Source organism: Micromesistius poutassou (genome assembly GCF_964030765.1).
Source record: "Micromesistius poutassou genome assembly, chromosome: 2".
NCBI lineage: Eukaryota > Metazoa > Chordata > Actinopteri > Gadiformes > Gadidae > Micromesistius > Micromesistius poutassou.
In genome coordinates, this window is record NC_140272.1 from 15,387,369 (window position 1) to 15,410,343 (window position 22,975).

General features: G+C 44.0%; 1 protein-coding gene across 2 annotated transcripts; it reads right to left on the reverse strand.

Annotated features, from left to right (window-relative positions):
- Positions 1 to 4,691: 4,691 nt before the first annotated feature.
- Positions 4,692 to 22,745, reverse strand: LOC311339072 (ras-related protein Rap-1A-like). Of its 2 annotated transcripts, none has more exons than XM_084464434.1 (8): positions 22,693 to 22,745; positions 17,246 to 17,340; positions 16,369 to 16,437; positions 15,683 to 15,739; positions 14,779 to 14,919; positions 10,397 to 10,540; positions 9,605 to 9,727; positions 4,692 to 5,764 (listed from the first exon to the last, which is right to left on the reverse strand). In XM_084464434.1, the coding sequence occupies exons 2-7, from the start codon at positions 17,300 to 17,302 to the stop codon at positions 9,638 to 9,640; spliced, it is 558 nt and encodes a 185-aa protein (XP_084320560.1). In that variant the 5' UTR covers positions 17,303 to 17,340; positions 22,693 to 22,745; the 3' UTR covers positions 4,692 to 5,764; positions 9,605 to 9,637. The 2 variants fall into 2 exon arrangements, with proteins under 2 accessions (XP_084320560.1, XP_084320561.1); XM_084464435.1 differs by having other exon boundaries at positions 17,246 to 17,335; positions 22,693 to 22,732.
- Between the last annotated feature and the right edge of the window lie 230 nt (positions 22,746 to 22,975).

Sequence of the window (22,975 nt, forward strand, 5' to 3'; positions counted from 1 at the left end):
ACACACACACACACACACACACACACACACACACACACACACACACACACACACACACACACACACACACACACACAACACAGCAGTTGCTTGTGTTGCTGGTTCCACTGCATACCAACAGGCTGCTGTTATGGCCCAAACGTGCCCAGTTACAAGCGACTTATAAGATAGACAACATGCTTCAAGAGGGGGTAAAAACACCCACACACACACATCACATCACATCACCATAGCAGACAGTAGTAGACGTCCAAGTCCAGTGGGTAGCTACTGACTCGATATGACAGAATGAATGGGATGGTCTTTAACTATAAATGGCTAAGCACACACATTAACTCCTCCAGGCATAAATAATAGCCCAGGCGTATGGGTCCTTTTATTATATCATGCATGGAGTGGTGAAGGCCACATTAGTGCATGAGAGAGGCGGGAGGGGAGAGAGTGAGGCCTTGATGTGTACTGATAGAGACACACTACTGACACCATTTGATAGTCAAGCACATACACATCAGAAGAGCACAATCATTCACACACACACACACACACACACAGACACACAGACAGACACACACACACACACACACACACACACACACACACACACACACACACACACACTGTTCGATGTGATTGGGTAATAGACTTTGGCTGGGGAGCAGAATGAGGTAAACACCAAATAAGGAGGACAGAGAGGAGAAAATAGGCCTGGCTAATGAGCTATTGACATTTAGATAGATCCAGAGGGGAAGACATAGACTTCCATTAGATTGAAAAATGGCATTGGGTCTCTCATTTGCATCGCAACCGAACCAAATTGATGAGGCTTTGTCGGTGAGATGAATTTGTTGTGGAATTGCATACAAGGTAAGAGAGAGAAATCAGGGGGCGGGGATTGGGGGGGGGAGGAAAATTACATTTTGAGAGTGAAGCAGAGGATCTGGTTGCAAAACAAAATGCAGGAAAAATCAATGCATTACATCACCCCTTATGCTAGAGAACAATAGAGTCTGACCTAAAGATTACAGTCTTGGTATCATACAGGCAACTGGAACAATGCATCCCGAATAAAAGGTTGTAATGATATCACAGGAGCTATAGATGAAGTCTATGAGTATAGAGAGAGAAAATACATTAGAAAGTACTGTACTACTGTAACCACTTTGCATTTTCTACTGAAGAGGATTGCTCCTCACAAAATACAAAATGGAAGCAATACCTCTTGACCGTAATCGAGCACAAGTGTTTCCCCAAGCATAAATGTCCCCCATTATGGCCCCCACAAGCCGACATGGAGCTACAATGCACTGAGGGTGTTTTTTTTTAGTTTGAGTTATATCAGCTGATGTAATCACCAGGTCCTCACTACGAGGGAGGGGCCCCTTGAAGCCAGTGCTGGGCGCGTCAGCGCTGGGTGGGTCGGCTCGTAGGTGGGATGGGGTGAGTCGATTACGTCAGCTGATTTACCTCTCAACAGCCCCGCCGACGAGGAGGGAGGGCCACTTGAAGACGAGCCGATTCCTTTAAGTCGTTTTGCATCGATTTCTCCATAGTCCTCATGTCATCACTGACCGTGCAGGCCATGTTTCAACGTCAAAGTACATTGAGAGAAAGCTTGTGCAAGGAAAACATGAACACTGCCCGCGATCAAATACATGCTCGTATTCAGTACAACTTTAATATCCGCACATTTGGTCCGTTCAAATTGCCGGATGCAAAATCATAAATAACAGATTTTATGATTCTGAATATATACATGTAATCCTACTTATTTACTCATGGTAGGAAAAACAACGGGGGACAAACAACATGAATTCTTACAAGGCCAAAAATAGTTTCAAGAATTCCAGGTATGTGTTTTTCCACATGTCAATTTTAAAGAGTTAACTCGCTGGGTAAACAGCCAGACTGTTAGCATGGCCATAGCAGCGCTATGTGTGGAGGGAAGAGTAAACACTGACATGTGTCTACACACAACAGGCCAGCCTGTTCAAATACCCGCCAAACCTGCCGTGCGTAGGCCCCTATGCTATGCTAGCGCTAGCTGTGTCAACTAGCCTGAGGGAGAATCAGTGGGCTTTGTCGTTCTGGTTTCAATTAGGTGCCCCCCTTAATGAGAAGCGCTTTCCTCGGTTTTAATTAAAAAGCGGTGTGATTATGGGAATCCTAAGTGGATAAGTGGACTATCGCTGTTGGGGAAAAATACTTCTCTACGAATGTGTGATAACTAGGAAAAGGTGACAATGTGAAGTTTTTTTTTTTACTTCACATGATGAAACATTGGAGCTATGTTATTGCATGGAATTAACATATTCCATACTGTTACGTAAAAAAAGAAAACGGCATGATTAACAAAAGTGACATTATAGATTGTATTATTTCTTGCAAAAATGTATTATATGTAAAATAAAAACAGTTAAAAAGGTTGATGTCTGATTTTGTGACACCATAGCTTATGCATTTACAGACAAAGAACATTTGAATAAACCCTGTCTCAGAACCATGGAGAGAAACTGTATCGGCCTACGCCCTTCTCATATACACATTAAACACATTAGACACAGGAAATCAGAGAGACAGGCCGTGGAGTGCAAAGCTAAGCTTGCACTCCTGTCTGTTGAGAGCCTGCTACTGTACTGTCTAGTTCATGTTCACTTCCTCTCCAGAAAATGCATTAGACACAGCAAAAGATATCCCTGCAGCTGGGACCCCCGGTCTATACTGGCCAGCCACTAATCTGTTAATTGATCTGGAAAGGGGAAGGAGGGGTGTGTGTGTGTGTGTGTGTATGTGTGTGTGTGTGTGTGTGTGTGTGTGTGTGTGTGTGTGTGTGTGTGTGTGTGTTTGTGTGGGCAAAGGGTTCTAACGTCATAGTGTGTTTGTGTGTGTGAGTCAATGCGTGTCTGTGCGTGAGTGTGTATGTGTGTTAATTAGTGTATGCATAGGGATTTAAAGCCATTGTGTGTGTGTGTGTGTGTGTGTGTGTGTGTGTGTGTGTGTGTGTGTGTGTGTGTGTGTGTGTGGATGATGGGTTATGGTAGGAGATGATATAATTGAATTCATATAAAATCTTCTATAATGGGTTCAGGGACCTGGAGTAAAAATACGCAGGCGTCTAATAGGCCAGGGTATTGTTTGGTGGATTAACCTCTCCCAGTCAACGATATCTTAAGAGCCTCTCAGGCTGTATGCTGTAAAGTCAGGAATTCAATACCTAATGGGAGATCGATTCCAGCAATTAAAACTCTGGTGGTTTGTTTTCTACGAACAAAGAAAACCTTTTAAGGGGTTGAAGGCTTACCTTATGTGCAGTTTAATGGAAACTTCAACAAAGTAATAAACTGACTCCCTAACCCCCTCTGTTGTGGTTCACTCATTAAATAACACTTAACCACATTTTTACAATGTATAAAACCCTGATTATGAAAGCCTTAAGTAGTAGGCCCAGAAAGAAGACAGCCTCCTGTGTGAAGCAGGCTTGACTCTCTCCTAAAGGTCAATAAACCCATAGCATAACATGCAACAGCCTAAGTGTCACTAATTGATGGAGGCGAGGAGGATAATCCTCAAAACCATTATTGGGGTGGTTGGATTGCTCTTCATGACGACCTGGGAAGGGAAGAGGCAGCTCTCAGGGTGGAGGAATGCTTAAGAGTAAGACAGTTGTATATCACTGGGAAAAAAAGGATGATACATAGACATAGAGGAGCAGGGTTTGGTATTACCACACTTCCTAGCCACTAAAAGGATTTAAGGAGCCGGTGGTGTCTGGAGTTTACATGATAAGACACACAAACAGAGCAAAGTGACTCACCCACGCGTTAATCTCCTCTGACGCCATTCTCACCAGCGGTTATTAGCCCACCACCTCAGCCTCACACATCCCCCTCGTCGGGAGGCAGTCATCCGAGGAGCTTAGATGATACAGCACAATTCTTATCCACATCTAAATATCAGCAAGTGTCTTGGCCCAATTGCTACTCCATTAGTCTTTAAACCACACGATGACACTTCCAAGTGTATTTTTTTTTGTTAAAGCACCGAGAACATGAATAGGCCTAAATGCCCATGTTATTTGTCACGTAACGTTTATGTTAAGTAGCACATATATACATTAAACTATAGATTCCTTTTGTTTTATGTTCAAAAATTATTTTGGCAGGGAGGGTAGATATATGGGTATAAATTCCTGAGATAAGGCAACACATTATCACTGGTTAAAAATTGCTACAAAACACAGGCTGATAGCTTCTTGTAAAACATAAATAAGCGCAGTAGAATATTTCCGGCTAGACACTGCCCCCTAGAGGTCACCGATATAACAGGACTGCTTCGTCGAAATGATTCTCCATTATCAATGGGAGACAACTTGAATCTATTCTTAAAATGACTGGCTATCTAATTCTAATTCATTCAGATCTTAAAGTTTTTTTTGTTCTTGCTTTACTGGGATGTATTTGATTACCAATTATTTGGGATACCAACTATTTGGTATCCCAAATAACAAACGTCACAGCACCAAGGTTGGAGTTCACTTTCTAAAATCAAGTCAAATAAGCTTTGGATAAAAGTTTAATTCACAAAAATACATTGACCAATATAATGAAAATGTACTAAAATGTACTTTAATAATCCATAAAAGCTGGAACATCATTTGACAAAAAAAAAATAAAACAAAAAAAACAAAAGAAGCATTATTAGAGTTGGTTTTAGTATAATATATTTCGGCTTCAAGAGACATAGAAATCAATCCTTATTTTCCCCCCATATTTCTTCTATAAAAGACCCATTTTTTTCTGAAGCATCATTATGCAAAAATGGCATTAGAATATATTATGGGAGCTATGAAATCCCAGTGACAGTATAAAATTAAGTCACATCAGAGAGATATCTGCAGAAGAGAAGGTCCATGAACAATTGGGCAAAACTAAAACAAAAAGGAAAATAAAAGAAAAACAAAACATGGATGTTGTTCTATTACCACTGACATGACGGCCATGGAGGATCGGGTCATGGCTATAAAAGAAAAACTAAAAAAAACTTTCACTTCTCCACTTGAGTTCACTTTGAAGACATCTACACTTTTAACAGATGTGGTATTTCATGCTTTTTGAAGATTCATTATAACCATACAACTAAAGAGGTCCACTTTCCATGTCTTCGCAACAATCTATTCATATTGCCAAGACGGAAAAATACTGAATTGACGTTATAACTTGTTTTTTAATCCCCCCTCTTAATGGTTGGTATTATTCTTTTTTTATTTTTTTTCCCGTTAAACATCTAAAAATAAGAGAATTTAGAAAAATAAAAATAAGGGCAAAGTAAGCAGACGACGCGGCCGCAGTTGTGCTGCGGTCAGAGGCTTTTCTATTTCATCGTCGTCGTCATCGTTGTTGTTGTTAAAGAGTTTGCGGTGGTTTGGATGTAGACACTGTCCGTTCACGGGTTATAAATCAACACTGATTCAGAGACGCAAGACACAGGTCCCTCGCAGGTGAGAGAGACAGTGAGGGAGGGAGCTTCGCCCCCTCGGCCTCGTCGCTGTGTCGGGTACAGACCGGTCAGCTGATTCACTTTTTATGGCGGATGGCAGAGGAGGGTGTGCGGGGGTAGAGGGGTGGATGGGTGGGGGGGTGGGGGGGGTGGGGTCAGGGGTGGGACCTGGGTGTGTGGGGAAGGGAGGAGCGGGGTGATGGGGAGGGGGAGGGGCTGTTCGGAATGCTGGCACGTTCCAATCAGGGCAACAGTTCTTCATTACAGCATTCTAAAGAAGAACAAACACAGAACACAAGCAATCAGTACAAAATGCATGCGTTCATTTTGGCCCCTGATCCTGGCCCTAGAGCTGTTGATGGGGTTTGGTGCCCCCTATCGTTTCATAATCCACATGACAGTCATCCCTCTTTTGGCCAACAGAGGGCGTCGACCCTCCCCTAGCCCAGTTGTCTCATATTACAGGAAGAATTCTTCCCCTGTTGAACTCTGATTCAACATGGGAGGAATTCTTCGAATATGCAGGGAGACACATTCATGGACAATCCACAATGTTTCATTGGAATACATGAATAGAGAGCTTGTCATTCAGCATACTGTTGTCATCCCTACGGTTTACACACACACACACACACACTCAGATCCCGTCAGATTCTTACATTCAGCCAAGGCGTGGCTCATTTTTCAGCATTATCAAGTTGTGATTACGTTAGGGCGTTTATATAATTGCGACACAGTTTGGTAGCATTAGCTATAGATGCCAAATGCCAGAACTAAATCAAATGGAAGCCATTGATTGACATGGATTTGATCTATAGCCCCACCTCTCAAACACTGGTGGGGATCTTTCAAATGTGAGTCATTCAACACGCCTAATCTCAAACAGTGGTAATCTATGTGCTGCATTACATTCATCAGTGATCAGAGCATTGAGCTAGAGGGAATGTTTCCATAACCCTCCTAAGAGTGACACTATGTATTCAGCCCCCCAGGGAGCAGGAAGCATAACCAGCTGTGAATGAGGTAACCTTGGGGATGGGGGGGGGGGGGGGGGTTGGGAGCGGGGGTTCAGGGTCTCGTCAAGAGACATCTACGCCAGTCTCTTCCCGACAAAATCCATCTGGGGGCCAAAGCCACAGCAGAAGAAACAAACAGCTCGTCCACTATTTTAACCCCACGTTAGCAGGGCCTGCTTTCCCAGTTCTGCTGCTATCCTATCAGGCCCCATTCACAGGAGGTGGGAAGGTGACAGTGGTCGTGATTATTAGGGGGTACTTCAGACAGAACATTTATTTGTAGTGGCCGGGTAAAATCATAAAAGATGCCAAAGGTGATTCATTGAATGAGTGTGACTCATTGAAAATATAATTATGCTACTTATTAATATGAAGGTAAGATCCAGTTCTCATGACTCAAAACTCAGGCAGTTCGCTAGTGCCGACTTGAACTCAATTACCCAATTGATGATGTAATAGATTAATTTGCGGTAATTTCATCTGTCATCTCTAGGGACAAGGCAGTGAAACCCCAGTCCACTGGAGTTTCACGAGCACAGTTTAGGTTACGGACTTATTAGACAACAAATGTGAACTTTTGTTGGAAAACGATGCCCCTTTCAATTGAGTCAATAATGCCATGAACTCTCTGTCCCCCCTGTAGCCTATTCTGGTCTGGTGTCTCTCGGCCACCCTCGTCCCAGTTTAGGGCCTGTGTGTGTTGTGAGTAGTGGAACAGTAGGGACTGTAATCCCATTAGTGTTGGTTCACTGGGCATACCGGCGTTGGCTGTGTGTGTGTGTGTGTGTGTGTGTGTGTGTGTGTGTGTGTGTGTGTGTGTGTGTGTGTGTGTGTGTGTGTGTGTGTGTGTGTGTGTGTGTGTGTGTGTGTGTGTGTGTGTGTGTGTGTGTGTGTGTGTCCCCCCCCCCCCTCCGGATGCTTTTCGGCTCTTTTACACACACTCCGTCGGAGTTAACAGACAAACTGGAGTCCCTGTAGTGAGCGCTGAAAGCAGATGCGCCTGCACTGACATGTTGGGATACGTCGTAGAACTCACATTTTCACCATTTCTTCATCGTATGCACATGTGTGCCATGATTAATGATTAAAAAAAATAATAATTCATGTTAACTGTATTTTATATAATATGGTAACACGGACCCAATGACCTCCAGAGACACAGATCAATGCACAACAAGCTGAATGTGGCCTGGCCTGTATCTTTAAACCCGTCGCAACTGTCACTTGGTCAACACGTGCGCTCTGTTCAGCTTCACTAGCCTCCACATGTGGAAACATGGAAGAGGTCCATTCTGGTGGAACTATTCTTAGCAAATCCTAGATCGTGGAGATCTCACAGACCCAAAGATCTCCGGCCTAAGGAAAACTTTGCACATTGGTGCGGAAAAGCATTACATTGACTTTCGGAAAATGCATAAACAAAATTATTAAATGTTAATTTCACATCCATATATAATCGCAAGACAGCACATACCAATTTCCCCTTGATGACTATAATGTGTACATTATACCTTTTAGTTCAGAGTGTTTAATTACAAGGCCAGTCAAACCCCCCCCTTTAAAAGCTTAAGGCAACAACCATGTCCATACCATGTCTCATCTGGCCATAACCCCAATACATACATATAGACAGCCCTACTGCCTCAAAATACGGGCGGTGGACATTAAAACCAGTGATGTTTTTTAACAGGAATTAACTATAGCCTCTTTTTTTGGACCGAGAAGTGCAAGGAAGGCAGAAGTTGCGTTCAGTCCTGTGGTAGAAACCTCAAAAAACCTTAAGGTTTTTCCGATGGACACACATTCCTCCCTTCTCCCAGATGATGAGGCATCCCGCTTAAGTCACGACCCAATCATTCAGCACAGGGAGACCATGACCATGAACACAACTAAATAAATAAAAAAACCCAAATGAAAAACATGGAGGTATGCAAAGCAGAACAGTTCCCCTACGACTCGGTCAGGCCTGCAAATGATCAGCTGCGAGGCGGGGCCAGTGTAGGAGATTCCTGGAGCCTCGAGCACCTCCTACACAAGAGCATGGACAGCCTACAGTACAGTTCCCCTTCCCCATAAGCACATCATGTGATTTGATGCGTCTGTCTTTTGACGTGCTTGTTTTAACACCAAGGTCCACTTTGGAAATGGACGTTTGGAAGTGGTAACACTTTCAAGGGCTAACCTCTGCAATGTTTTGTTTCGTAACCCGATGTCAATTCAAATCCCAATGACAGAACCTAAAGAAATATACAGCAACATGTACCGTTTGAAGACAAACACACAGCATTTTCTCTGTGCTAACTAGAGCGTGCAAGTGCACAACACAAAAGTCAGAAAAACCTTTAAAAAGGTGTTCCGCGTTAACGTCTCTAGATGTTTACATGGTGAGTATACAACATTTAACCTGCAGCAAATGTCCAAATGTGCCTATCATGCAAGCCTAGTAGACTCACCCTAAAGTGTGGGGCTGAGCGGCAGCCGAGGACAGACACAAGAAAAGTAACCCACCCTAATAATGAGTTAATGCTTAATATTTCAAGTTGTTTTTTCAAGGATATCACTTTTGAATCAATGCATCTTTTACTTCTTCAGTCCACACTATTAAAGTACTTGAAATATCTGAAGTGTCTAAAAGAACTTACAAAAGTGGCTGCGGTGACGTTAAAGTTAGCACAGCGCAGGCTGGACTAAGTGGAATCTACATCCTAAACCGTTTTTTATGAACAACAGGCTGTCCGACCTGAGGTGTTTATGCGAGTGTGTGTGCGTGAGCTTTTCACATGGTTTTAATTAGCCCGGTTAAATAACCCCATGTTGGCTGAAGGTGAGCGTCGTCAAAGCTCTACTGGTACGAGGCAGTGCTTCAAGGGGCCATATAAAAGATGCATGGGAGAGAGGATGTGACACAGATGTGCAAATAATGATGGACCACGCTTGCCCCTTCATCATGACCCCGTCACGTGACTGTTTGGTAGGCTAGTTATTAGCCTTTTGATGTTGAGAGTGTTTGTGGTTATTAGTGCGTGCGCACACACACACACACACACACACACACACACACACACACACACACACACACACACACACACACACACCTGGCTCAGAGCTGCTGCAGGGGGTAGGGGTCTTTAAAGCAGAACACAGTTGGATTTCTTTTTCGCCTTCTTCTTTTCCACTGGCGTTTTCCTATTTATCTGTCTGACCAGGTCATAGAAGATCTGAAAAACAGCACAAGAGAGCAGCAACAATTAGCACACACACAAACAGACGTGTGGTAGACCTTGCCTATTTGCTGTACAGGAGGACAAACAAACTCTCTGGAATAAGCAGACCAGTATCTGCAATTGAAAGAAAGTCACTGTGCACACACATTCACGTCCACGTCGTTGCCACGCGGGGACATGGTGGCTTTGCCAAGGGTGTGACATTGTGTGCTAGGAGGCGTACAACTGAACACTTCTTTAATGGCCACATTGTAAAGCCAGCGTCACAGGGACAACAAACAGACAACAGCTGGGTTATGGTGACTGCTCGGCTGGCTGCTTTGCTTTTAGACGCCGATACTTAAAATGAAGAACCAAAGAGCATCAACAAAAGAAAAATCTCTAAATCAAAAAGGTAAGGAACCGCACCATCTCTGCTGAAACACAAGCACTGGAATGGCTGTTTTCAAGAGGCAGAAATCGGGCCAGGTGATGTCATTGACATTGACGTCAGGAAGCATCCCAACCAGATTATAATTATGATAAATATCGTATTGGTGTCACGAATCCTGAGGTGTGATTGGAATGTTGTGAATACTTAATGCGGCTGAATTTATACGGCTTCATGGCGGGGCTTCACAGTGGAGCAGCAGAATGGAATGGGTGGTGTGACGGGGAACTCACGTCGAGGACGTTGATCTTTGACTTAGCGGAGGACTCTAAAAAGGCACAGTGGTTCCACTGTCTGGCCAGGTTCTGGCCCTGCTCCTTCCCCACCACGCGCTCGTCCTCCAGATCACACTTGTTCCCCACCAGGATCATAGGCACCTAAGGCGGGGGGGGGGGGAAGCAAGAGAACACAAGGCGTGAACACATGGCTGTACAACATGGAAGACCCCATCGTATTGGGTCTTTTTCTGTTTTAGAACAATCATGCATTCAAACGTCAGTAGTAGAGCTAGGTGATAATATTAATACTCAGGATTCCAAACAATATTTATATAAATATACATACATACAGGATAACTCCCAATGAAAAATTGCATGTTGTGTAACTATGTTAATGTATAAAATGTGTTGATGCAGTGCTAGTAAATGACAGTAGTGAATAATTAAACCATGGGATCGGAGAGAGGATGACAACACACACATGAATTCTAGCAGAGGGCAATGAATGTTTCAATTATTTACACAAAACAGGTCTTGAGATGAACGCAGACGGTGAAACAAATAATTGGATGGAAATGAAAAGATAATGAAAGATGGTCAGGAATAATGAGGAGGGCATTGCTGGGGTTGAGATAGAGTGGTAGTGAGTCAGAGTGAGATACCAAACACACGGTTGGCACAGGAGAAATGCATAGATGGGAACACTGCAAGGGTGAGTGTGATGGGAGAAGGTGTAAAGAGGAGTGAAGGTGTAAAACAGAACTAGTCAGGGGGCCATTAATCAGAAGACCGCCATCAGCTTATAAAAAGGGAGGGTGGAGTTGAAAATGTCCAATACGTAGTGGTCTTGCTTCACCGGGACGGTAAAAAAGGGAGGATTCCAAGACACTCAAGAAACAAAAGAGCAATTCATCCCTCGGGTCAGGTTGTGTTTAAATAAACTGAACAATTGAGGTTACACACCACAAAAAAGAACCAAAGAAAATGCATTAATAAATCAATACAAAACCCATTTAATCTAACCCAATTTGGCGAACAAACCGAAAAGGAAAAGCAGGAAATTCTTTTCAACATCCCCAGTGCAGAGTACTCCACGATGGTGTAAACTGCTTTCAGAGTCTCGTCAGACCCTTTGGCCTTGGCTGTCACGGTGGGCACAGGGTTCGAGCGAGCCAAGTGTCGGGGATGCGTCTCATCCTGCCTGCTGCTGCTTCCTGACTGGCCTATCTAGGGAGAGCGGCGGCCCGGAGGAAGCCGTGCGATGACCCCGCCCGGCCAGGATAACATCGCTTTCCTTCCTGACCGCTTTCCAAGCACACTGGACTCCATGCTCCAGCTGCTGCCTGGAATGACGCGATAGTTGACCCAGAGCATATTCAAAAAAACGACAAAAAAAACAAAACATTTTGCTCTTCGCTCATCTGCGAGACCGAGATCTCGCAGCGGCAGAATAATGTTCTTCCGATATAAATAATTATATAAGTATTTGCTACAATAGTTATGTTAAAGCAAAAAAGCTAAAAACAAGTAAAAGCCTTGAAGGAAATCGACAGTGACAGCTTGTCCCCTGCATTCTCCCCATGATTTAGGGATGTGCTGTATCGGTGACCACAGCGGTGCAACCCACAGACACCACATTGCATGATGCAGTTTGCATGCAAACATACGGCATCTTTATATCATTTAGTGGGGAATGTAGTCACCAAACAACCAACAAACAAAAGCCTATTAGGCTGGCATTGACTTCCTTTCCCCAGTTTGACCAAGCCTTGCCCAGAAGCAACGTCGGTACTTGCGGTGGAGGAAAACAGCAAAGATATTTGAAAGTTACTTAACATAGTGGACCGACATGTGCCGGCATGCTCATACCGCTAGCCTCCCCCGAGCACAAGCATCGAGTTGTTCGTGGGGTTGTTCTTGGACAAGCAGGCTCGCTCCCTCAGAGAGCGTTAGCGTGCGTCTAGTTAAAAGGGCCAACTACTATGTTGCCTCCCTCTCCTCCCGTTCTTTCTGGTTTACGGGGCGAAGGACAGGAAGTGGAGATGTTTGGACTAGCCCCCATGGAGGTTGCTGCTTGATGTTTGATATCCAAACAAGCCCTCAGATTGGGCCGCTGAAGGGCGCTCCCGGGCGTGGGGGAGGGTGTCCCCAGGCGATCCGGTGGTATGCACTCCTCCTAATGTAAACTATCAGCCAATCTGGGATTAAGCACTGAAGGAGAGGAGTGGCAACGATGTCGCAGGAGAAGGAGAACAGGAGAGATCTCTCGATACAGCGGTGTCAGCACCCTGGAGCTGGCTATAACATGTGACTGTAATCTACGCGGCTGGCTCCGTCGAGAGGGTCTTGGCGTGCCGGAGACAGGTCCCATCCCGCCCACAGCGCCGATCCGGATAGACCTAAACATTCCGCCCACTGCTGAAGAATGTGTTGTCTTCTACTGTCGTAGATTCTGAGGAATCTACGACAGAAGAAGACAACACATTCTTCTCCTCGCGCCTGAATGAATGGGGACTGCGTTGCCCCGACAGTGGAGTGAGTCGTAAGCCTGCGCCGGGTGAGTCATTACCAACGTGGTCAGACAAGTCAGTGCAAAGATGACCTGGAAAATAAAATGTCACAAGCGCCTCCCCTTACATAACACCGGCGGGAGGAAACTAGGGAGGGAAGTGAGCTTTTAATAAACTATTGGCAAGTCGCTCGGTTCACTTTTGTCGACAAGTCAAATTCTCATTTCTCAATTCTTGTCATAAAACCATTAAAAGGACTGGGATGGTGCCCTGAACGCAGGCTGTTCAGGCGCTTACCGATGGCAAACACTCAAGGACAACCAAACATTGTGGAATATTAACCCTTAAATAACATCTTGATGATGTTGATATTGTTTCTGGGCAATTTACCGTCTAAAAAAATAAATAAAAATAAAAACTCAAAGCTATACCAGACAGCCAGTCACAACCACCATGCTAAAAAAGGCCATGACTAAAGTTTCCTCCCATTCTCAGTACACCCCCAGCCCCAAATCATGTTTTCTCATCCTACAAGTTACCATCCCTGAGACAGGCTTTTCGAAGTCTGTTTCATCTTCCTTTTAATAGAGTCCTTTAATTGAGCATGGCGAGACCGAAGTGGCTGAGAAAACATTTAGTTGTAAATGAGCCATGGCATTCGGATCAAGGAGCGGGGAGAGCGAGAACAGCTGTGGCAGCAGCAGCCGCTACCGGCGCTGACCGACTGATCCAGCTCTCTGGTCCCCATGAAAGCCTTCTCCTGCTGAGGTATCCGTCCTTTTTGGCTACAGTGGAGCAGATTAACAGAAAGAAAAATACCCTGGAGCGTTTTCCTTCCCCGCCAGGGTGTTTGCTCCGGTCTAAGGGGTAGAGAAAGATAAACAGATGTCGTCGCCAATCACAACCAAGGGTCTTAAATCTCCAGTATGGATCTCCCGAAGGTGGAACGTCCCCCCCTCGGTCAGAGGTCAGATAAGCAGGAGAGCCGGGAATATATTAGGAAGGAACGTGGCTCCGTGATGACAGGGTTGAACGGTTTCCCCTCCATGAAGAGATGGCTGTGATCTGTCCGAGGCCCCAGTGCCCTTGACCACATGGGTGGGGGGGGGTTAATGGGGGGGTAACGCAGGGCTAGATTCTGGGTGCTTTCACTGCACCTCACCCCTGACAATCCAATCACCTGCACACATAGCATCAGACCAAAAAGTATGCAGGCCAAAATAAATGGAGGGAGTTGGAAGGGACCGGGCGCTGTTAGGCCAATCGCAAGCCAATGAAAGATGATATCTGAGAAAGGACCAGAGGAATGGCCAAACAAATAAGAAAGGAGCTGAAATCGAGGGATGGAGATTCTGAGCTGAGCTCTTGAGGGAAGTAGGAAATAAACATGGCTGACATGGGAGTAGAGGCAGAGAGGCAGAGAGAGAAGGAGAGGAGAGAGAGAGCGAGTTATGGTAACATTCAGTCCCTGCAGAGATCACCAAAAAAGGGCATCCTGGATGTGAGGCACCCTGCCCGACTGGAGGTGGAGAACTCAGCAAACTAAAAGTCTCCGCATCGTAAAAGGGACACACAGGGACGTGTTCCATCGAAACCAAATAACTGACAAGACACATTTTTACTTTTCATTTCATCCTTCCCCTACCAAGTTCCCTTTTCCGTAAAATAAAGACATGGCTTTATTAAGTAGCTTACAGAAGGATTACCATGCAATTATAATCCCATAATTCAGATTACATCATCTAATAATGTTGATTTGTGGGTTTATAACTTTAGAACCACTACTAACAGAAAAGAGTAAACGGGCGTGGCACCCCTGGGGGATCACATTAAATGATCCCTTGACCATGATCAGAGAAGTGCTCAGGCATGTGAACTGCCACTTACATCTTCAGTGTCCTTTACTCGTAGGATCTGTTCCCTCAAGTCCTGGAGGTCGTTGAAGGTTGACTGTGCCGTGATGGAGTAGACCAGCGCGAAGCCTTGGCCATTCTTCATGTACAGGTCCCTCATAGCCGTGAATTGCTCCTATAAAAAGGAGGGTACGAATGAGGAAATGGGAGAAAAGGGCTCCTCAGTTTCTATAATCCAGAATTTGAATCAACATGCTCTATTCAAATTGAAAACCCGAAATCATTTAACGCCTCGGGAGCATTTAACAAAAACAGGAACCGAACACAGTGCTAGTTTAGGAATGACCAGTTCTTTCGAAATAGAAACTTCAGAAATAGATACATCAGATAAAAAAAAAAGTTAATGTTTTCCAAGAAACTAATTTCAAAGGATCTCTTAATTCAGCCAATATCTTTCAATTCACTTCCGAGACCAGGCATGAACTCACTGACCCGTCGCTTGACAGCCATTGAGCGTGTGATTTATTAATTTTTCTATGGTTCCTCCCAACAGCTACAGCTGTGTTACTCATGTAGACGACATCTGCCTGCTAAGCCGCAGCTCAACCACCTAACAATGTATTTATGTCAAACCGTCTAGCCTGGCTAGTGTCAAACAGGCCTGAGTTTCATCTATACCCCTGCAGCGCTGGGGCTAGTGGATCCCGGCAAATATGTGCGTATTGCAAGGCCTCAAACGCCCAATATTTTCAGGTAGCCCCGCCGTGGTTTTAGCTTATCAATCAATAGCGGTTACACAGGCTCCCCAGTGGAGATCACTCATCATGGTCCCCTGGGATGCTAACATGGCAACTTGAGCCCATCATCTGAAGCACTGAGGCCATGACATATATAAGGCGAACTCTGAGATGGTAGCTTTGAGTGTTCAGATAACTTACGGTTCCTGCCGTGTCGAGGATTTCAAGCATACATTGCTGTCCATCGACCTCCACTTGCTATTGAGGGAAAGGAATGGCATTAGTACATCACATCACAACATATTTTAAGAAATATTATCTGGTAGAGCCGGCAGTATATTGAGTAGCATAGCAGTTCATTAATAGTTCATTTGTATAATAGTTCATTTGAAATTGGTTTAACAGGCTACTAAGTAATGTGAATATGAGTACCAAGCAGGAAGAGGCTTTTTGTTTGACTCCATTAGGTTTGATTAGTTCCTTGTGAGGCAGCCTCACAACGAAGTAATCAAACCTTCTCGACTTATTAGACTGTTATTAAGTGCCGTTTTCAAAAACAGCACTCAAGCTATCACACATTCTTTCAATAACCACAATCTGAGTGCATGTGGAGCTTCACTGTGCCACTTATTGACATAATGGCCAGCTGCAGGCTAACACACAAAATAGACTAGGATACATCTCCCAAACCAAATGCACAAAAACAAAAAAAAGGACAAAAGAGTGAGAAAGAGAAGACAATGGCTTGGAGAGAGCCTGGACAGAGAAGGGGGAATAACAAGAGTATGGCGTCATAATGTGAACCTGCAGACCAGCTGCTAGCAATCAACTCATTCCCGAGACGCCGCCATCGCAACTCCCCCAAAACCCATCAGTGTAGGGCTTACCTTTCTGTACGAGTCTTCTATTGTCGGGTCATACTTTTCCACAAAGATCCCCTGTACGAACTGAACCGTCTGCAAGAACAAGAGACAGACCAGACAGCCAGCATCAGAACCCAGCCTCTCCAGACCATTGTAGCCATCTGTGCTGCTAGCATGCTAGCATAAAATATCTCTCCAAAGAAAACTCAATGCTATGATATCTTAGTACTAAGTGTGTTTGTTGCTATAGAAGCAGAGACAAGTTTGCCTGAACACAGGCAAACTGACAGGTCTTAACCTGTCAGGACCTGCCAGTATGGCGGAATAACCTGACAGACACCAGCAGTGTTGGTAAAGAATTGAACACAAGACCATTCTTCTTCTTCTACTACTCCTACTACTACCACCACCACCAGCTTGGGAATTATCTTAAAATTATGTTAAGCCTAATAGACCCACAATAAATCACAAACATATATAGTATCATTGCGCATGACAGAATGCAACTACTGTATATAGGTTGCCGGATAATCTAAAGCGATTTCCCATACTAAGCTCATGTAATTCTGCAACCAGGCAGCAGCAGAGCATTGATAACGAGCAGGCTTAAATACTTGTTAAAATGAAATGACTGACTTTATATGCATGGGAAAAACTATGACATAAATAATAACGTCTTTAATCAAAAGTGATAGGTTACTCTTATGATTTAATAAAAGTGATTTCCCCTCTAGCCAACACCAGTTGAGGCTTGGCCCAGTATCACACATTGTCCCCAACATATGACTCATGGAGGTACAATTGTACACAGACTCTAAAAAAACAAGGCAGAGACCTCACGGCCGGCCGACAGGAAGGATTCGAGGTGGGTGGGGGTTAGGATGCAGATAAAAATACTCACCAGAGCAGACTTGCCCACACCTCCTGATCCTAGCACCACTAACTTGTATTCACGCATGGCGGGATCACTTCACCGGACAGCCCCAGCAGTCTGCACTGGACAAACGGGAAGAGGAGTAAGATAAAGAAGAGTGGGGGGGGGAGGGGGCAGAGAGAGAAAGATTTTTAATACTTAAAGTAAAACAAAAAGTAAAAAAAGAGGAATTCCCCTTAGTTTTTTTTGCTCAAATGTTTCCTCCTCTGGAAAAGAGGAAGGATTCTAGTCATTCCTGGAGGTGCACACACAACAATGGAGGGGGAACACCCATAAGTGGAGCCGCTGCTGCTGCAGGGTGGAGGAGGTGAAGCCTGAGTGACCTCTCTCTCTCGTTCTAACCCAAACCAGCTGTGGCGTGCAATTGTGTCTATGCGGTTGTGAGGCAACTGCGAAGGAGAATACGAAGAAGATGCATGGAACTGGCCAAAGCGCCTCATAATGACGCGATTATTTGACCATCGGGCGCGGGCTGTCAAAACACTGCCACTGTTGTCAGACACAGGCCGAGCAGCCATTCCTTCTGGAGATAATAGAACTATTGAGGCAGGCTTTGTGGGCAGGACTCTCACACTATGAAAAGTGAGATTAAGACTTGGGGTTGGTGTGAAATCGATTGATTAACTCTTGTATCATTATGAGGAGAGCGGGGGGTGTCAGGGGATCAATGGCTCACACACACAGAAAGCAGTTAAGTCGGTGGGGTTTAGCCAACTGGGTCACTACCAGTTGAGGTCAGCTGAAAAAGCTGCGGAGGTCCGTTACTGGTGTTTTCTTTGCGATTGCGGCTGTAGCAGTGGAGCCCGAGGAGGGCTGGGGAGTCTGAGATCCCACATGATGATTTCCCGTTGACTTGCAATTGGCCAAATTGGATACAAATGGTCCATGGAAAGCAGTGGTCGAAGCTGCAGGCATAGACCTACAACAGCTTAAATTTCCTTCAAAAGTTGATTTGAGTTGTTTTTCCCCCGGTAATTACAATCATTGGCTTAGAGATGATATTGCTCTGACTGTAGAACTTTCAGATTTGCCTGCTGTCCAATAATGTAATATGGACTAGAAAACTAAATCATAATATAAATTACTTGGAAAGACTATACTCTGCTGGTGTTAAATGACACCATTACTTTAGAGGGCCAGTTAGGGGGTTCCCCGAACTATGTGTACGGATCATGGTTTGTTATTTAATGGACCATGATCAATAAATTAGAAAAGTGCACATTGACACTGCTATTTTCTACATTTGGAGTAAAATATTACTTTCTCAGACCACACGGCTAGTTGGACCACATCTAGTATGTCCAAAACACCAGGGCTCATAGAAGATGGACTTTGAAGTCAATGAAAATGGGCCCAAAGGCAAATAAACAGTATCGACACATCAGCAAGAATATAGTGCTTGATAGTTATCATAAAATCAAAGTTTTACTATAAACTACATTTTGAAGAGCTGATCAAGCGATAGTCACCAGCTGTTCTTTGCAGCAGATTTTTCTCATACATGTTGAATGTTTTATTTCTCCACTTTTTTGAAATGCTAAGGACAGATATGGTCCTTCAACTCGCAATGACTATGATGGCCACGAATAATTAATATCTGCTAAACTTGCGACTCAAAGAGAGAAGTATTAGTCTTTTGTGTGATTTTTCGATTTTGGGCGTGGCTGTTTAAGGAACAACAGCACGTGCCTACACAAATGCTATGGGGCGAATAAACAAAAAAGACTTCCCATGTCAGCGCTCAATTACAAAACAAAATCATCTGTGTGAACAGCACACAATGACCAAGGCCACGCCCTATTTTACAGTGATATGTACATCATGTTTTCTTGCATGGACAAAGGGGAGAAAAATCCCTGCTTTGAAGCAAATGACATCAGAAACGGCCCATCCCAACACACAGCGTCTGCAAGTTCAGAAGAATGCTCCACATGTTTTTCAAGGGTTCACTAGTGTACAGTTATGTTCCGCCCATCTTTCATAGTCTGATAACATAAACAAACCTCGCCGCGCGTCAGGACCCAAATCGGGTCATGGGCTCACTGCTGCTGGGTCAATTCCACGCCAAAAGGACCTTGCAGTGGATTTTCATGTCCGGAACTCATAACCCACCAGACTGTTGCTATGTGTGGTTAAAACATAGGGATAATCTACTAAGCCAACAACTAACCCTACAATTTAGGTTTTCACAAACAGGACCGCACTTGTGTCATTCTGACCTGTCAATATTACCGGAAATCTACCCAGTCCTTAAATCACTTTCTGTAGATCAGTATAATACATTCAGTGTATGATTCAGTAACAGAAGAGATTGCATTACAATGAACAAACTTTAAAAATGAATTGTGTAATCGGATAATGTCTTGGCAAATAACATTATCAACCACATTTTCTGGAAGTAAAGATTACCTCAGCCAACCACTTTCATGCAAAGAGTCTTTTCCACACATTTTCAAGGTTGGCTGATGGCCATTATAAAGTATACCCCAGTGTATAAGCCACAGGTTAAGAATGCAATTGTGGCGGTCAACTTATGGGGCAAAAACCTTTTTGGAGAACTAGACCATTACTGGCTCTGCAGGCCTGTTAATAATGAGTAGAAAAATAAGTTTGTTCAATAATACTTCTTCCAGGTCGGAACACCACTCAGCATGAAATTTAAATTTCATCATTAGGCAAATATGTCAAGTACCATTATCTCTGGTGTTTGCCACATAAAGAAACAAAGATGCTTTTGAGTGTAGAATACAGCATTATAGTTGGTCCTTTTGACTGTAAATGCTTAATAACTTCCAATACTCCTCTGGTCCCAAATGTCACCCTGCCAACCCTAGTGACATAGGTAGATTTAAACTACGCCCTCAGGGAAACACTTCAATCATATTATTATCTCTTGTTGACCACCACATACTTAACAGAACGGTATCAGCTCTTCTGTGACAGAATAGCCAAAAGTAGCACATAACGGAGTCAGCTACCACCTGTGCATAGACATTCCCGGAATTACTCTCCTAACGCCAAATCTAAGCCTATATCACCAACCAACACATGTGCACACACACACACACTCACAAATACACAGCCATTTAAGGACATCTCCCTCCTTAAACTAAACCTCTCCTTCTTTCCACTGCCCTCGACGACACATTGTCGTTCCCAACAAAACAAACAGCAACATATTTGTGCTCTCATAGTAACTCCAGCAAAACGGGAGGGAGGGGAAAGCCACATGTTGTTCACACACACACACACACACACACACACACACACACACACACACACACACACACACACACACACACACACACACACACACACACACACACACACACACACACACACACACACACACACACCCTCTATGGACAAAGGTATGTCTCCATGTACGGTTGAAAGCGAAAGAAGGGCTCTCTGGCAGCGCGTCTTCACGGGCTGCGTCTCCAATGAACGCAAAACTAAAATGATAGACCCGCAGCGTGATTACTGAGGCAAGTAGAAGACTAGTGCCTTCGATACAAGTATCTGACCATCATCACCACTTCCTGGCTTGGCAAAGGATATGACAATGTGATGAAGCTGTGAGTCAGCATGGGGCACACGTGATTGACAGCTACTAGCTCTCTCCCTTGCCCCATTCCACGGATAGTGTCAAACCACACATCCGCCCATCATGCGAGAACACTGACACTACATGTAACTATGCTTCATTACAACATTACAATGCAGATGGGGTAAAAACAAGTTTTATCGTTACATTGATGTCAAATGACTAACTTTTTGTAGTTACTTTTTTGACTCCTTGCCAATACCAAAAAATAACACAGAAATCCTCTTCGGTAAATCATAGGAGCCAAACTTCACGACATGAGAACAACCCTCAATTCTGAGAACTGCTGCGCTTAAAGAAAGTGAGAAGTAACGCCCCGGAAAATGTTAGAAATATGATAAGAAAATTATGTCAGAAAAGAAGAAGTATGACAGCACAGTTCTCGATTTGCATATTACATCAACCAAAAGTCTGTCTAATTACTTTATGGCCTAAAACTCAAAAGGCTAGGAGAGATGTGTGAAATCAAGTGATACCAGTATCCTCCTTAGGATGACAAGGAAAGACGATTGGTAAAGCAATCAGAATACTGATGCTAGACTACAATATGTTCAACATTTTTAAGTGGCATGTGCAAGAGCAAGTGGCATGCGCCTGTCAGTTATACGTGACCTGTAACCACATCCTCTTTGCAGAGCACCAGTCGGCGTCTTGCTGATATCGTGGAAAGGAGTGGCTACTAAAATAGATTCTTTCTTTTAGTCTCTGTTCCTGTTTAGGGCCCTGGACACAGGGGCTTGTTTGGAGGAGGAAGTGTTTTATAGCCGACATCTCATCACCAACCCCAGTCTTATAGAGTTGACATACACCGGATGAGGCAGATTATTTCGACTCTGAAGGAAAATATCTTCTGAGGAGGGCGCGCATAGTGAAACACGAGAATCCATTTTCAATACCAAGTGCCTCGATTGAGATAGGTCCTAAATGTAGTTTCCAAATATATTCCACCTTCTCTTTTCGCTAGCGGAACCCTACCGGCGTTGTCTACTGCAACACGCTCTAACACACCGTTAACCCTTGACAAGATAAGGCATTAGAGCCGTCTAATGATCATACCAAGTGAGATAATGTAACGGTTACCCACACAATTGCCATACGGTTAGCCCACCAGGTCCTCCCGTTATGTGCCGTCTGTGGGCACGGAGCTCAGCGGTAACATTCCTCGAGCCAGATCGAGGTTGGGCATTTTAACAGCGCTTTAATTACATAAGTATTTTGACTTGACCATACCAACCATCGACGAGCTCATAAGAAGCGAATTACAGTGACTGGTGGTCTTCAATACACTATCCGTGAACTGCCTTCAGTGCAGCCAATAGACTAAGCCATTTTAACTAGCTCGTTAGCTAAATAATGCTAACTAGCCAACAGACTGCGACGAAAAGGGCTACCGACACTTCACAGGCTAGCTAGCTAGCCTGTACATTCCTCTCCCAGAAAGAGACCAAAACACAGTTAGACCGCCAGAAACATATCCTCAATGTCAAACTCATTGTGTTTTATTGTTAGGTGAAATTAAATACACGAGTAGACATGCTAGCCACACAGAATACAACGCATTTACCCCTAAAGACCAAACCAATTGCTAACATTACCTGCCCTTCCGCCTGGCCTTGACTAAAATGGGAGTGCACAGTACGTTTTTACTTACGGACAATGTTTATTCTCCCGTATACTAAAACTAAATATACTGCATGCTGCCAAATACACTAGCTGATTTTAACTACAGTAGTTGACGATATACTCTGAACCGGTGTATAGATTTAACAGGGATTATTAGCTAGAGAAGTTTGACGTTTCCACTTACCGTCTCTCGTTCGCTGTCTCTGGCTACTCTGCAAGTGTCAATTTCGCTCCTGCCCCTGTGCGCAGTAGACGTCATTCCTGCCTACTTCTTTTTTTGATGGTCACGGCCTCTTAATAAAATTGTCCCAGATCATCTTTATTGAAATGATACCTATTCAGTTTCACTATATAACCATTCATATCGACAATAAAAACAAATATATATGTTATCTCATATTTAGTTATTCAAGTTTTGGAGGCGTATGATACTTACATCAGATCACAAGGACGTGATTTAAAAAATA

Bases quoted from the DNA above. Each gene is read 5' to 3' on its own strand.
- LOC311339072 (XM_084464434.1), bottom strand. From the start codon at position 17,302: ATGCGTGAATACAAGTTAGTGGTGCTAGGATCAGGAGGTGTGGGCAAG. The intron at 16,438-17,245 runs GTGAGTATTTTT...TTGTTCTTGCAG, and splicing joins GTGTGGGCAAGTCTGCTCTG to ACGGTTCAGTTCGTACAGGG. The intron at 10,541-14,778 runs GTAAGTGGCAGT...CCCCCGCCTTAG, and splicing joins GAGTAAAGGACACTGAAGAT to GTGCCTATGATCCTGGTGGG.